Raw genomic sequence first — 17,166 nt, forward strand, 5'->3', positions numbered from 1 at the left:
GTGGGCTACGGGTCCCCGAAGCCTCTCAGTCACACGGCTTACTTCGTTCGAATTTCGATAGTCAGGGATCTCAAAGAATATCTAGAACTCTCCGGTGTCATCACTCATTTATTAAGCTTGCCTCACATTTCTTAGGCAATATTCGCGGAAAAACCAAAAGGCAAAAAAAAATGAAACGTTAAAGCATACCACGAAGAGGAATAAAAAGAAACTAAAAATCGAACTCTTTAAATGCATCAAAAAAAAATTATGTTCATCGCACGCGTGCCAAAAAAAAAGAAGTTCCGCACCGGATTTGCGCAAACGAAATAACAAAACAAAGGAATAAAACAAAAAGATGAAACACAGCATCATTGAAAGAAAAATGGGTACCCGATGAGCGAACAACAAAAAAAAACTTAGTAAGCCTTCGAAAGAAAAAAAAATAAAGAAAAGAACAAACGAACAAACAAAAAAAAATTATTAGGCAGTCTCTGGTTGCTCTCGGTCCATTTCCTGTTCTGGTCCTGCGTTCTTCAGCCCGGCGTGGGTCCTTACTCAGGGTGCCGACGGGTCCCCGGAGAGCCTCCTCGACGTTTCGGGGCCTCGACTCCTACTTTCCCCTTTCCCGGTACGTAAGGGCCTTGTGCTCGCCATTCTTTCCCGCAGTTGGGGCAGTCCTTTACGGTGGCTCCAGGTCTGCCACAACGGTAGCAAAACTCCCGGTTCCGGGGTTGCGGGCAGTTGTGTAGGAAGTGACTCCGTGAGCCACAATTCCAGCAGCGCTCTCGCTGCGTTCCTGAGACCGATCGAGCCCGGTCCAGGGGCCTCGACACCTCCCTCTCCCCGGATCGTGATCGACGAGTCTCCTCCAGTTTCAGCTCTCGTAGCTCTCGCACCGGGGCCTCTATTTTCATTGCAGGTGTGGGCTCGTGGCCTCTCGGTTCTTCCCCACTGGGAACCTGTATCGCCCGGTCCCTTATTAACGGCGGCTTTCTGCTAAATCCCAATTGTACGGTGAAGTGTGGCACCATCAGTTCATGGGTTTGCGTGAACGTTTCCCGCCAGTAGGGGGTTGCTTGGATGGCCACTTCCTGTGTCTCCACGTAGGTTTGCGTCGAGGCCTCCGCCGTGATCGGCGCTAATCCATGCTCTCGCGCCTGTCCCGTGTGGCTCCAATGGTAGCGTAGTTCCTCCTCTATGGTTTCCCAAAATCCCGGGAGAACGTCCGCTGCACGGCAAGCATATCTCGCCCAGCCTTCTCCATCGCCACCGCCCCAGGCCATGACGAGGTACCGAGAGCCTTAGTTAGTAAAATCTTACGGATTCGGTGGAACATTATACATTTTCAAGTCCTTTACGTGTATCTTTCCTACGGAATTTCCTACTCGGTCCACAAGCTCGTAAACGACAGGCGACAAAACTTTTGCTATCGTAAACGGACCGTGAAATTTTCTTGCGAGCTTGGCTGCAATGTGTTGCGTGGCGGACGATAAAACGTGTTGTCTCTTAAGAACTTGATCACCGATTTTAAACCGACGATCTTTATGCCGAGCATTGTAATATCGCGCTTGCTTCTGTTGAGCCTCCTCTAAATTCTCAATAATCCATTCCCGTAAAAGTTGAATGCGCTCCATGCGCTCTTTCCATTTTTCGGGCTCTGTAGGCTCAACCTCTACGTTCGTCTCGGCTTTTCCGAGCCTAATTCCGACCGGTTGCGGTTCCCTCCCAAAATTAAGAAACGCGGGCGTAGCTTGCAGCGACTCGTGGTGTGCCGAATTATATGCGAAACGAAATTCATTAATGTGTACGTCCCATTTGCGGTGATCCCTCTCCAAATAAGCGGTAATCATGGTTTTTAAAACGCGATTAATTCTCTCTACTGGATTAGCTTGCGGATGATATGGCGGAACAGTTGAATGATAGAGGCCGTATTTGTCCGTTAATTCTTTAATATCTCGGTTATTAAATTCCGTGCCGTTATCCGTGAGCAGTACGCGCGGTGCGCCCCATCGAAAAATAATTAAATCTTCGATAGCTTCGCGGATTTTTGATCCTGTCGCTTTTCGGAGTGGTCGGCACTCAACCCATTTCGTGAAAAGATCTTGTAGGACGAGTAAATATGCGTGACCCGATTTACTGGTCGGTAACGGTCCCATAATATCCGCGGCGACCACGGTCCACGGGGCTTCGATAACGCGTCGTCCCATTAATCCGGCCGGTACGTCTTGTTCGACTTTTGTTTTCTGGCAAGTATCGCACCTACGCACGTAATTCACGATCGTTTTGTGCATGCGAGGCCAGTAGTATCGCGTCGCGACTCGACGATATGTTTTTTCAGTTCCGAGATGTCCAGCTTGCGGCGGATCATGATTTTCGCGAATAATGTCGATCCTATCTTTTTGCGGTACCACTAATTTCCACTGATCCAAGTCCGTCACGGCTTGCGATATTTCCGTGCGAGGTTTCCGAAAATATAATTCCCCGTCTGTGATTTGCCACCCGATGTGTTTTTGTGGCTCTGCCGTAACTTCCGCTCTCTTCGCGTCGTACCACTTGTCCGCATCGACCGCTACAGCACAGAGTTCTCCGTCTTTTCCGGAATCCGCGAGTGCATCCGGTACGTGATGCATCGCGCCTTTATGATGTTCGACGACGTAGTCGTATTCTAACAGTTCTAAGGCCCATCGCGCTAGCCTCCCTGTCGGATTTTTCAAATTATGCAACCACCGGAGGCTACTGTGATCTGTGATTACCCGAAAAGAATATTCCTCTAAGTAGGGGCGAAATTTTTTTATGGCCCACACCACCGCGAGGCACTCCTGTTCTGTTGTGGAGTATCTCGTCTCCGCGTCCGATAATGCACGACTCGCGAAAGCTATTACCCGTTCTATACCGTCGATATCCTGTGTCAGTACGGCCCCGAGGCCCACGGAACTCGCGTCGGTCTGTAACACGAACGGTTCCGAAAAATCTGGACACGCGAGTGTAGGCGGGGTGGTAATCCGTTCTTTTACTAGCTCAAAAGCCGCCTTTTGAGCATCCCCCCAACCCCAAGAGTTGTTCTTCTTGAGAAGACGCGTTAACGGTTCGAGAACGGTCGCACACTGTGGAATAAAGCGCCGGTACCACGACGCCATACCGATAAAACGCCGTAATTGTTTAATATTTCGCGGCGGAGGGTAATTCCGAATGGCCTCCGTTTTATCCGGGTCGACTTTTAAACCGTCATTTTGCACTAAAAAACCAAGATATTTTACCTGCGAGCGGCAAAATTTACTTTTCTCGGGATTTATTGTAAGTCCCGCTTCACGAATCTTCGCGAAAACTTTCCCGAGCCACACTAAGTGATTTTCAAACGTTCTTGTGACGACCACGATGTCGTCCAGATATGCAAACGCGTGTGGTTCCATTTCCGGCCCGATTAATTTATCTAACAACCGTTGAAAAGTCGCAGGCGCACCCGTTAATCCATACGGCATTCTTGTAAAATGATATAATCCACGCCCGGGTACGGTAAACGCCGTAAGTTCGCGACTTTCTTTTTCGAGCGGAATTTGGAAATACGCCTGGCTCAAATCTATCGTTGAGATATAACGCGCGGCCCTCAATTTATCTAGAATCGCGTTCATGTATGGTAATGGATACGCGTCTTTCTTTGAAACACTGTTTAATTTCCGAAAATCTAAGCAGAATCGATAGCTACCGTTCGGTTTCTTAATCATTACTATCGGCGTCGACCACTCACTTTTTGACGGCTCTATTATTCCCGCTTCGAGCATTTTATCGACTTCCGCGTAAATAGCCTCTTGTATCTTAGGCGAAACCGGATAGTATCGCTGTTTTATCGGCGCGTTATTCCCGACGTCAATTTTGTGTTCCGCGAGCGTCGTGGCTGGGCCTTTCCGGATCCCCGGATCTCGGAAGCCAAAATTCGGCGAGCATCTTCCCTTCGTCGGGCGAGAGCTCGCTGAGACCGCAGCATATCGCGAAACCTGGATCCGCTCGCGCTTCTTTCCCCCGTCTCGGAGGAACCCATGCTGTTCGCCCACGCGAGTCAGCCGGAGACGCCGCGTTTCCCGATTTTCGGCGCGACTTCCCTGGAGTCGTCCGAATCTCGTAGCTCGGCTGTTTCCTTCCCAAGGAACGCCGTGGTTTCTCGAGCATGGGCGCCTCGCCCTGCTCAAAGCGATATTTTTCCGCGCCATTATTTGCGAAGTGCCATTCTCGCGTCGCGAAATCTATCACTAACCCGAATGCCGCCAAGAAATCCGTGCCTAATATGCACGGTAACGCCAATGACGATAACGAACAGACGCTCAATTGTCGCGTCTTGTCCCTCAAAGTTATCGGTATCGCGGCCTCCCCTTGGACGCTCGCGATTTGACCAGTGGCAGTGATCACTCGACTTTCGGTTTTTCCGCCAATTTTAATTCCGCGTGTTTCCAGCGCCCCCACGGCCTCCTCCCCGAGGAAGGTCCGGCTGGATCCCGAATCCAGTAGCGCCGAAAACTCACACGGGCCGAGGGAAACGCGAAGAAAATTTAATTGGGTTGAGTCCCGAGCTCCGAACGCGCTATACGCGAATTTGCGACCCCCGGTCGCGACAGAACTATCGAGGCTCTCACGAAGAGAGGTCGGATCGCCCCGCAATTCCGGCCTCTTTACGCGTTTCCCGAACAATCCGGGCAATCGCGCAACGTTACTTCCGCGCGTCCACATCGGTAACAATGCACGCGCGGCTTGGCCTTACATTCGCGCGCAAAATGACCGGCTTGCTGACAATTCCAGCATTGACCGATTAATGGGCGCGAAATCTTCTTCGAACCGGTCCCCGAAGTCGAAGGAACCGCTTCACTGGACCTACTCTCAGTCGTCCGCACCCGCTCCTTCCGGAACGTTCACGGCCGCTACCGTATCGTAAGAGCGCGGTGTATCGCGTCGCGTCGTATTTTTCGGCGACCGATACGCTAAATCCGGAAATAAAGATTTATCGGGTGTCGGCGGAGCGCGATAACTTAACGCAGCCTTATGGCATCCTTCCGCCCGAGCGGCTAACAATTCGAGAGCCTCCAGGCTTTCCACCGAATCTCGCGGTATCATCGTTTGTAGCCGCGGTAACATTTGCCGATGCGCGTACCCGATTTTCTCTTCTTCGCTCCACGGCGGCGAGAGTCGATCAAAAAGTGACGTGAGACAGGTTAAATAGTCTCCGACGGACTCCTGTTCTCCCTGCGTACGTCGCATAATTTCGTCCCGAAACGCGAATTGGAAATCCGGATCTCCGAAACGTATCCGCCACGCATTCTTAAACGCGGCCCAATCCGTAAAACGCGTTCTTTTTGCGCGAAACCAATGCAACGCGACTCCCGACAAAAAGAAGGGCAGGCTCTTCAAAACGTCTGTATCAGATACCGCAATTAGCTCTCGGCCTTCCTCAATTCGTATGAGGAAGGTTTCCGCGTCTTCCCCGCGTGCCCCCGAGAATTTGAGGTTCCATTTCCGCATGGTGTTATATGCGGCGGCTGCGGACGTACTCGGCAACTCCGGCGAGCCCATACTGACCGGACTTCTCCGTTCCGTTCGCGGTTCCGCGCGAATTCGTCGCGCGGCAGTCTCAAAAGGGCTATCGGGGCGCCCTGCCCCGCCCGCGGGTACCTCAAGTTGTTCCGCGTCCGACATTTCGTTATTTCGCGATCTCCCGGCACTCGAGGCTCGACGCGACGTTGAAACTCTCCGCAACAATCTTAGCGCGAGAACAGAGTCGGATCCTTCGGTCGGCAAGCCAAGTCTTTCTAATTCCGCGACGAGATGTGGACAATCGGAAGCAAAAACCCAATCTTCGTCAGGACTCTCGGGGTGGCTCATACGGAATCACGCACCCCGAAACCACCGAAACGCGGATACTTATCGCTAGCCCACCCGAAAAATGACGTATAGAAAAGCAATAATCACACAAGTAAAGTAATTCAATTTCCGGCACACAGTTTTCGTACGCCGGAAGGCTCAACACAAGCAGAGCAATAATACAGCGCACTCGCTTCAATCAAATTAAAATATAACGCAGGAAAAACAAAACCATACATGCAACAAACTATCGCCAAATAAATTCAAATTATTAATACACCCGGTATATAGGGTGGTATGCGCGAGGCAACACAAAGCAGCGCGATAGTTATCAAAACAAAGCGCCGATCGTAAATACGGCTTGGAATCTTCCGTGACCGCGAGTCGAAAGCACGCGGCCGGCACACCAAATAATTATTTCTTTCGAAATTCCGAAACACGAAATCGCAAAGTTTCCGTCAGTCCGATGAATTTCCCATGTGGCCGCCCCACGTTGGGCGCCAAATTTTGTCACGATAACTCTTTTATTCTCTCCTCCCGGAGGAGAGTCGTGATCAAAGGGACGACCGTACACGGACGAAAAATCCGTGCACCGACGTGCCACGAGGGGTAGGGAGGGAGGAGGGGTCGCGGTACCTCGGCCGTATTCCGGCGCGGGACGGCGGAATCTCGCACGAACACGATTTTTGGGCGCCAGGCACGGGCTTCGCCGTGCCGATTTTTATCTCGGACTAGTTATCCGGTCCTCGACAATTCCTACCGAATTCGAATCGCCGTCACGCGCGGGGGCTAGCCCATTCGAACGGAGAGGGGCGGGGTATAGCACGCGGAATTCTCGGACAAACGGGAACGACGACACAAAATAAGGCGTACGCGAACACGACCATAAACAGAGGATCCGTTTATTATGTTCAACGGAACAAACAAATATATAAAAAAATTATAACAAAAATTAAAGTAAGCGCACGAGAGTGAAATCTTCTCGCGTCGGCTCTGGATGTTGTGATGCCGGCCACGCGTCTCCCCTACACGCGACGGGCCTCCACGGGACACCGCGGCACGAGAGAATTTACGCGAAAACTCGCCTGTCGCAAACGAGACCGCGTGATCCTTTTTCCGACCTCGGCCGCTGCCGAGGGCTCTCCGTACGGACGCGACGGACGACAGCTTCCCATACGATCGAATCAATCAACGCAAGCGAATCATCCCGGTAGGTCTCGCGGGGCCCAGTCACCGGCCCTTGGACGCCCGTCGGCTGCCACTCACTAACGTTACGTCCTTGTCTCGCGACAAGGATCCTCCAAAATAATCTAACGGGCCCGCGTGCCCGTTGTAGGTGGCCGGGTATCGTCCAGAGCCGTGTCGGTTTCCCCGGGAGGCAGAGGGCTGTACAATATATAATAGTTCCGCAAAGCGGGTGGAAGATCTCACCGAATAAACACTCCCTGACTTCCGGAGACGTCCTCGCGTTCCCTCGCACTCTAGCTCTCTCTCTCGTTCTCGCTCTCGCTCTAGTCGTTCTCGCTCACTCCGGCTATCGCTCGCTAGGCCCTGTCGATCGCCCGTCTATACCGCCGGTCTATACGGAAGAGAGCGAGGACCGCGCGAATTTTCGGCACGAGGCCCGGCGCATCCCCACTCCCGCGTCTCGCGGATTTTTTCGCGCGCCACGCCGCCGATTTCCCGCGAGAGCCGCTGCCCTCACAGGGCCCTATTGATACTAATAGGTTGGCGCGAGCCTCGGATAAGCCGTTATCGCAACAATTCCCCCCGCAGGTAATTCTCGGCATTTGTGACGGCCGCGGGGAGCTGCAACGAAGCAGCGAGAGCCGCCACGTCACAATATATACACATAGTGTTTCAGACATAACAAAGGATACTGGGAGGATAGATGGAATTGATTGAGACAAGTAGAAAAGTCCTGTACCATTTTGCAAAATTCTTAACCGTTATTGAGAAAAAAATTAAAATGTATAAATTGTATAAGCGTAAGAGCGACAAAGAAGCTACGCGTGAGTGAGCGCGACAGACGAATGGCTAGGAATGGCGCCGTCGCTTGTCACGCTCACTCACGCGTAGCTTCCTTGTCGCTCTTACGCCTATACAATTTGTACATTTTAATTTTTTTCTAAATAACGGTTGAAAATTTTGCAAAATGGTACAGGACTTTTCTACTTGTCTCAATTAGTTCTACTTATCCTCCCAGTATCCTTCGTTATGTCTGGGACACCCTGTATATTACCATTAAAAATTTCTCACTCTAATTCTTCTAAAATTCTACATAGTTTTCTTCCTTCTCCATTTATCTTTACATCCTTTGAACATCTTTTTTCTTCTTCCCCTTCTTCTGAGATATTATTTCTTATCCCTCCACCTTCTCTGTTCGTTCTTACATTAAAATTCCCCTCCACAATACTTCTCTCTCCTTTCTTTCTATCTTCCATCCAAACTATCAATTTTTCTATTATGTTTTCAAAATTTCCATTTATATACACTCCCGCTACATTCCACCATTCTCCATCCAAACAAATTCTCAATAATATTAACCCCTCCTCTTCACATATTATTAGCTCCTTATCTTTCTCCAGATCAAATTTCCAGCCCACCAACATACCCTCCTATTATTTTGTTAGGATATAATTTTATTTTTTCTTTCCACAATTTACCTTGAATAAAATTTGTTAATTTTGAAGATTCTTATAAAAAATTAATATTCTCTAACGTATGTTTCAACAATTTATTTTTTTCAAACAAATTTGTAAATTGAAGTCTTAAGGGCATAATAGTACCTTTGACGTGTTTTTCTTCATATGTAAAATTACCGTTTTTATGAACAGGAGCAAGCGTTATCAATTGTAAATTTTTGTTTCAATATAGTTTTCATTTTTTAACTATTTATATAAAAAATATTCAGTGTTTAAAAATTCAAAAGGATTTCTACAACTTGATATTAAACTGCAAAATTCATTATGTACAGAACTGTTTACTTGAATTTTATTATCAGCAAATGATTTCATGATATCTAACAATGGATTAATTAAAAACTTGTTGATATTATCTTGTACTTTAAAAACATTATTTCGTTAAAAATTATTATTGCTATAAAGAGTGCAAATAAATTCTGCAACAGACTTAGTCATTTTTTCAAGCAACTCTTTTATTTGAAATATATTATTCTCAATGTGTAATGTTTGTGTTTGATTAACATCGTGTAGCGTATAATCAGAATCAGAATATTTAGAAACTGAAGATGTAGTTTTAGAATGACTATTATCTGCATCAAATTCCATATTATTTTACGTTTTATTAAGAATACAATCTTTACTTTCTAATTTATTTGTATCATCTTCATTATCTATATGTTTACGGATCATGTGTTTTTTAAAGCTACTTAAATTTGAAAAAATTTAGAGACAATTTTTTTCGGAACATCTAAATGTCGACATTGTCTTTAAATTATGAGTATATTTAAAATGTAATATTAGTAAACATATAGTTGTAAAGTCTTTCTTACAAATATAACAAAACATTTTAATGTACCTTTTTTACACCCTTTGATGTGCGAGGAAGAGAGAAAGAGATGGCAAGACAGGAAGAGTTATATCTTAAAATGTTTGAAAACTGCCTTAAACAGTTGGATTAAGATTAAAATAAATTTTAATTTATTAAAGCAGTCACACAGAATTATTATAATTATCAATACATAATTATTTACCTTAATTCTCAAGTGAAATCTTTTATCTTATCAGATTCTTCTATCTTAAGCACTGAAGCACTCTATATCACGGATTGCAATACGTGAATGATTTTTGTGATTATCATCGTTGAGACAATAAATAAAATAATTAATAGTTTGTCGCTAAGCAACACGAACGCGACAGTCTAGATCAGTGCTCGGAATTAGTTGCACATTTCGGACCGATTTCGGAGACACCGCCTCCTTTCCCCACTACACTTGACGATCGGCCGGCCGAGTCGTCAAACCGCGCGCGCGACGCTGTTTCTCAGAAGCGTTTTGTTATCTAAGAAATAGACTGGGGTAAGAGATATATTTAATATCAATTATAATAGTTTTCCACATCACCTACGAGGTACTATTATTAATGCGTTTTTTTTTTAAGTGGTTTTCCCAGTAGGCCTATACGCATCAATAACAGTACCTCGTAGGTGATGTGGAAAATTATTATAATTGATATTAAATATATTCCTTACCCCAATCTATTTATTAGATAACAACGCTCCTGAGAAACAGCGTCGCGCGCGCGGTTTGACGACTCGGCCGGCCGATCGTCAAGTGTAGTAGAGAAAGGAGGTGGTGTCTCTGGAATCGGGCCGAAATGTGCAACTAATTCCGAGCACTGGTCTAGATCAATGTAATTAGAGTCGTAGTTTTGTTAAAACAAAACATTGCCTCAATAAATATTGTTATTAGTTAATGTACAGTTTTATTGCACACTAAAAACTATTGATTATATTTACAAAATTTGTTTATTATTATAAAATTTTACATTACTATAAATAAGTTTATTGTTTTTATTAACATGTTTATTAGATAAATAAAATTTTATAATGTTTTAATGATATTTTACATTAAATTATATTACATTTCGATTCGGTACATTAACAAACTGTGATTTGTTGTATTTATGAATTGAACTCTTAACTAATAACAAATATTTAATGCAATACACTTAGTATTAATTAAAAATTCATTGCATTAACAAATTTTAAATCAAGAAATGTTATTCATTGATGTTACAAACAACATTTTTTTCAGTGCTGTTACCGTTTTATGTTATATTTCCGAGACCGAATGCTCGAATTTAATAATTCAACATTAGTCTTTTGTATTTTATGAAATACTTTTGAAAAGTTTATTTTACATTTGTATTGTTTTACGTAACCGCAAGCGATGAGAAATACTTTGATTAATGTACTATTTATTGTTTTTTTATGTTAAATTTTTTTTTTGAAAGACAAATAGACTAAATTAATTTACACACTAACATTTTATTTTACGTGTTAACTTTGAATTTTTTTAATGCAAAATAATTAACGGAATTTAATTATTAAAATAGTTTGATTAAAGAGTTGACAATTGTTGAGCGAGGGTGTGGATCGAAATAATACAGATCGGTTAATTAAGTAGGGGAAAGTCCCCTAACGACAGACGGCATCTAGTGCCGGACACAACTGATATCTATTTATATTAGAAATATAATCAAGCCGTTACTATAGCGAAAATAGCGTGACGACAAAAAAAAGATGTACACGTAGTGACACGTCTCAATCTTGCACGGTAAGCGACGAAAAGCACCCGTTTTTTGTGTTAGAAGATTATGACCTATATGACGTAAACTTTAAGCGAGTAACACTTGCAAAAATTTTATTTTTAAATATTTGTATTTGGTATTTTTACGTGTCTTGGTAAGTACTCTTTCAATTACGTTAGTATTTTTATAAGTAAATATCAAATTTAAACGTGTATATTTTTTCTTTCGATAATTTATTGTCCCGTGGTACCGGACAAATAGTTGTTCCCTAATTAAGCGCGAATTGTAACAGTAAAATTTGAAACTAAAAAAGTACATTATATAATTAGTTACTTTACCGACAACAATAACAAGCGATAGTGTATAAAACGTATGTACATTGTCTGATATAATCAAAGTATCATTAAAAACTTGTTAGTTTTTTTTTATCTCGAATCACTGTGTGTGCAGTAATTGCTAGTACGGTAAGCTGCTTTTTTTCCTTATTTGTCTTTGCTTTGTCAATGCTTTGCAGTAGTTTCATCTTGTTGCTTGTCCAAGTACATTCGTGTGTTTATTTTACTAAGAAGTGAATCAAGATTTTAACAGTGTTTATTGAATTACTTTATCATCCAAATTATTATCATATTTTTAAATTTGTATACATTAATAATTATTACATCTAATAGCGTCATAATTGTTTCAAATTCTAATAACACTTGGAAAAAGTGCGCAATAAATAACTTTGATATCTATTACAAACCCGTAATACCATTGCATTTATATTTAGATAATACTTTAATATTTCTTGCAAAAAATTTATTAAACATTACGTATTCTAAGTATTTTTTACTATACATAAACAATATTAATTTTTTATATTAAATATTACCATTATTTGTATCAATTTTTGCAGTTTTTTTTGTTTTTTAAAATAATTTTTTTTCTTTAATTATAGATTTTTATGTAAGTAATTAAAACATTTTTTTAATAATAAATATTACAATAAAAATTAATAAAGTTAAAATCATAATATATTTTTTTAAACAGACATTAGTCAAGTCAATAGAAGTTTTTGTATGCCGTAAAATATACTTCTCAAGAACATATACAATTAAAGCACACGCTTTATATGAACCATTTACTAAAATTTTACATTTTTACTTAGCTTTTTTCTGTTTTAATTCTACGTCTTTTAAATATAATTTATATTATTTTTACTATTAAAATTAGTTTTGCTGTTAAATAGCCACTAATATTACGAAGTTTGCGACAATCAGTAAAGAAATTAACCAGAAAAAAACGAAAGTATTTTAGTTCCGAGATGTAAATTTTCTCGAAAATCCTTGAATAATGGTATCTCATGTCATTTTATATTTTTAACATTTGCAGATATTATTCAAAAAAGTTATCAGTTGGTTAGTAAAAATTATGAAATACAATTTATTACTTATTCAGTTTTTAATCTGTTTAATGGATTATAGAAAAAAAGGACTTATTTTGATTTTTGAATACGCTTCTAAAGTTTAATAGATTATTTTAGATACACACTGTATATTTATAAATATGTAAAATAGTAGATATAATAATAAATAATATAAATAATAACAAAATATTAATAGATAAAGTAAAATAGTAAAGTTGTTTTTTTAATCAATTTGTTTATCTTATATAAACCGGTTAAAAACCGGATAATTAATTGTATTATACAATTTTTACTAAATAACTGATAGTAACTTTCTTGAATAACATCTGTAAATATAAAATGACATCAGAGACAATTAGTCAAGGACTTTCGAGAAAATTTGCATCCCGGAACTATAATGCATTAAATTACACATTAATTACGACGATCACAGTTCAAATACAACGGCACTACATAAAACATTAATAAGATTCAATATTATCAAATAGCAATTTATTCACAGATTCATATCTAATTATTTTTAACCGATGTGGTTGGCAGCTTGTATTTTCTATGTAATTTTAATATGACACATCGCTTACTTTTGTTTCGTTGATTTTTAAATATTTCATAAACTATAACAGCGAGAATCGTGGAAGACTTCGTATCGCTTCAATATTGATTTCTCGATTGGTAATTGTGTAAAAAACATGGCATAAGTGCAGCTGTTTCTTATTATCTTATACACCATCGACTTTATATTATTGAATGTTGCTTCGGGCAAACATTTTAAATCTTTTTATTTCCAATTATTTCAATATCAAATAAACATTTTAATCTTCACCTTCTTTATCTATTTCGTTCTATTTCAATGGTCTACATCAGAACAAAGATAGCATTCTAAAGAACATAAAGATTTTAAAAATATTTGTATTAAAAAATTTGATCATAATTTACGGTTAAAAATATTAAAGATTACCATATTTTAATCGCTATCACTCAATATTATTTAATTAAAATGAAAAGATATTAATACAAAATTATTACTTTAAGTACAAAAAAACAGTATTAAAGAAGTTTAATACTTATTTGCGCTTGGTTATTGTTTTTAGCTATCACACATGTCTATAATGTAATTAAGAATAAAATTTATTAAAATTATTTGTAATTTTAGAATCTTGTATTTACAATTTATGTTTTATTACGTTACATTACACGTCTGACTGATATAACATTTATTAGTCAAAATTTTTTAGAATTTTATCTTATAAATTTTTTACAATTTCTATGTGAATTTTAAAATATATAACAATTTCCATATAATTTTATAATGTTTTTGGAAACTGTTCCAAAATTTTTTTTTAGAATCGATTTAAAACAATGTTCAAGAACACTAAAAAAGTTTACATTTTTCTCTTGGTTTTTTTTTATGTATGACAAATCTAAAATATATTAAGAATAACAAATTTTTTGTTTTACTATTAAAAAAAGTCCTTAAGAAAATAAAAACAATTGCATTATATTGCAACAAAGAATAAATATGACATTAACGCATTAATGTACACCATTTTTTTTTTATAATTAATCATGATTTCCCGTATCCTTTCTTTAGACATAATCTTACATGTTATGTACAACATATACTTTAAATTGTGTCGCTTTAAAAAAATTTTTTATTTTATTTTATCACTACTCATACCCATTAAAGAACTTGCTTTTTTAAATCAATTTTTAATATCCATTTATACAGGATGTTCCATTTTAAAGAATCCACTCAAATATCTCAGAATCACTGTATTATGTCGACAAATGTAACAGTTGTATGTTTTCAAGAAGGATACCGGGTAGTAACATTGACTTGGACTTTGAGGTTGAATTTGCAGACCATTTAAAGGTTAATTATAAAATCTTAAATAAAAATCACTGATTCTAATTTATCATAGAAAAGTATATAACATTTGTATTGTATATGCGTGGAGGAGAGGAGATAAAAAAAACAACGTGCTCAAGAGGCTTCTGGTTTACTACTGCTCGTCTTTATTACTGCTCGTCTTTATTATTGCTTAGACAAAAGAGGGTAACAAATATCTTTAATGATAAGAAGCATCTGATGCATCCTCTGACGCATCCCAGCTTAGCTTTCTGTCTATATGTTAATTTATGGCGCATATAACAATTTGTTTTAAACATTTTTCGGAAAAATGTCAAGGTCACCACCTAATGTCCTCTTCGAAAACATTCAACTTTTATATGAAAAATTTTTTGATATAATGCAATGTTTCTGAGATATTTAAATGAGTCCTTTAAAATGGAATACTATCAGGGTGTCCCAGTTGATGTAAAAAAGTTTTTAGTTGTAGGTTGGGTTTCCGAAAATTAGTAAAAAAGTCCTATACGGTTTTGTAAGTTAGGCGTAAATAACTGAGAAAATAATATTTAAAGATTTGACGCCCCCCGTACGAGCAAAAACGCGCCGTTCGAAGCTACCGAGACGTTGGTGGACCTAGAGGTGTGGCTTATTTTACTTTATTTACAAAGATTTGGGTAATCTATGAATCTCTGTAAATAAAGTGGTGGTGTGGCCCATCCCACTCTATTTACAGAGATTCATAGATTACCCATTTCTTTGTGAATAGAGTAAGATAAGCCACACCTCTAGGTCCACCAACGTCTCGGTAGCTTTGAACGGCGCGTTTTTCTTGCACGGGGGGCGTCAAATCTTTAAATATTGTTTACTCGGTTATTAACACTTAATTTACAAATCCGTATAGGACTTTTCTACTTATTTTCGGAAGCCCAACCTACAACTAAAAACTTTTTTACATTAACTGGGACACTTTGTATATCTATTTCTAATTTAATAATTTAATTTTTTAAACAAAATTATTGCAGAGAGTAATTATAATATGATCTTGACGCAAGACATCATGTTTTCAAAACAATCTTTGAGAAAATTAATCAACAGTTTAGTAATGAGTTTATCACATAGTATTTTTTGGTGTTTTCTATTTCTGCTTGTTATTTCGTTTTCAAAGTCTCAAGAAAATTCTGCGAACAGTCATGAACAAAGTGACAATTTGATGATGCTTCACGATCCTCTTGTAAGTTCTACGAAGCATCAAAATGACGAAGTTGAACCAATAATGTGCGATTCACGTGAAAGTTTGCGCAAGAATGACGATAAAATGCAATATGAGATCCAAAGTAATTCCACAAAGAATGGTAGCAAGACTGATGATTCGTTCTGGTACAAATTTCATGGAAATGTTAAAAAAAATTGCAAACAGAATAATAAAATGTTTATGGAATTCACAAACTCTACAGAAATTAATTCTATGCTGCAAGGAATTACAGATACTTTCGCAAAAAAAAGCAATTCCACATCAAACGTACATTACAAAAATGACAATATAGATGACTACAATAATACTACAACTGCCATTCTTTCAAATAAGGCATGTAACAGTATCACTTGCATTCAGCTTTGTTGTCCTCTTGGTGAAAATCTGAATAGACGGGGGACATGCGTTACTGGACAAAGTGTTTACTTCTTCCCAAGAGTATTTACATACAGGAACGATTCGAATAATAAAACGTTAAATGAATTATATTCAATAACCATCCGTGATCCATGTGTTATAAAAGGAATTGGACGCCGTCTACTTGATTCTAAAGAATACGTCTTTCTCCTCAATGGTTCTTTGTACCAAATTAACTCTGGTAAACTCATTTTACCGACGTGTTATTGCCTTGCCATCCTGTTACGGGACATTTATGATGTGATTGTATGCACTAATCAGACAAAACTTCCGACATATATATCTGCGTGTCATCTAGTATCTTTGCCGTTTTTGCTGTTCACATTCGTTGTGTATTCAATATTACCAGAACTTCAGAACATGCACGGATATACATTGCGAGCATATGTTGGTTCATTGTTTATCACGTATGCGATTATGTACTTTGGCCAACAATTTTCTGGACTAGCTGAATGGAGTTATTGCATTCCATTAGGTACAGCACGCATTAATTTACTATTACTGCAGAAATTTAAGACGAACAAATTTAAATTGGACTTCCATTTAATTTATCTTTGAAAGAAAAAGATTTGAGTTTTAATAATTTGATAATATCAAATAATCAATTATTTAATTTTTAATCAATAAATTTTTTTTGTCTTGTTTTTATTTCTTTATTTATTAAACAAAAAATTTTTATTATAATTATTGTTTATAAAAAAGAACTTTTGAGTTTGAAATAATATACTTAAGATTCACAAGAATTGATAAGATTGATTAATTGCACAATAAATTTTTTATAGATGATTCTAATTCTCTTTGTCTACAGTATATTATTTTCTTTGACCACAGCACACGTACACTCAATTTAATTGTTCCATTATTTCTACCTTAATTCTCTTTTAATCTTTTATTCGCACATCATACTTCTTTTTTTTTGTTGATTCTTAATCTCTAATTTACTTACTTATGTTAAATGGCAACACTTGGTCAATTAAGGATTATATTAATGTACACATGCATTTCAACACGCCTCCTTACATTAATATTATTCTTTTTTATATAATATTTGACAATAGAATTATATTCAAACAGTATTAACTTATAATAAAAAAATATATCTTAATTTAACTTTAACATATGTCTTAATTTTACAAAACTATTT

General features: G+C 38.8%; 1 protein-coding gene across 1 annotated transcript in view; it reads left to right on the forward strand.

Annotated features, from left to right (window-relative positions):
* The first annotated feature begins 15,274 nt into the window (after window positions 1–15,274).
* Window positions 15,275–17,166, forward strand: part of LOC139106267 (G-protein coupled receptor Mth2-like) — a 147,025-nt gene continuing 145,133 nt past the window's right edge. The window contains exon 1 of the mRNA XM_070662873.1: window positions 15,275–16,497. Within this exon, the coding sequence (XP_070518974.1) occupies window positions 15,390–16,497 (1,108 nt within the window). The 5' untranslated portion in view covers window positions 15,275–15,389. The remainder of the gene's footprint in view (window positions 16,498–17,166) is intronic.

The sequence above is a fragment of the Cardiocondyla obscurior genome, linkage group LG10 (genome assembly GCF_019399895.1).
Source record: "Cardiocondyla obscurior isolate alpha-2009 linkage group LG10, Cobs3.1, whole genome shotgun sequence".
Lineage (NCBI taxonomy): Eukaryota > Metazoa > Arthropoda > Insecta > Hymenoptera > Formicidae > Cardiocondyla > Cardiocondyla obscurior.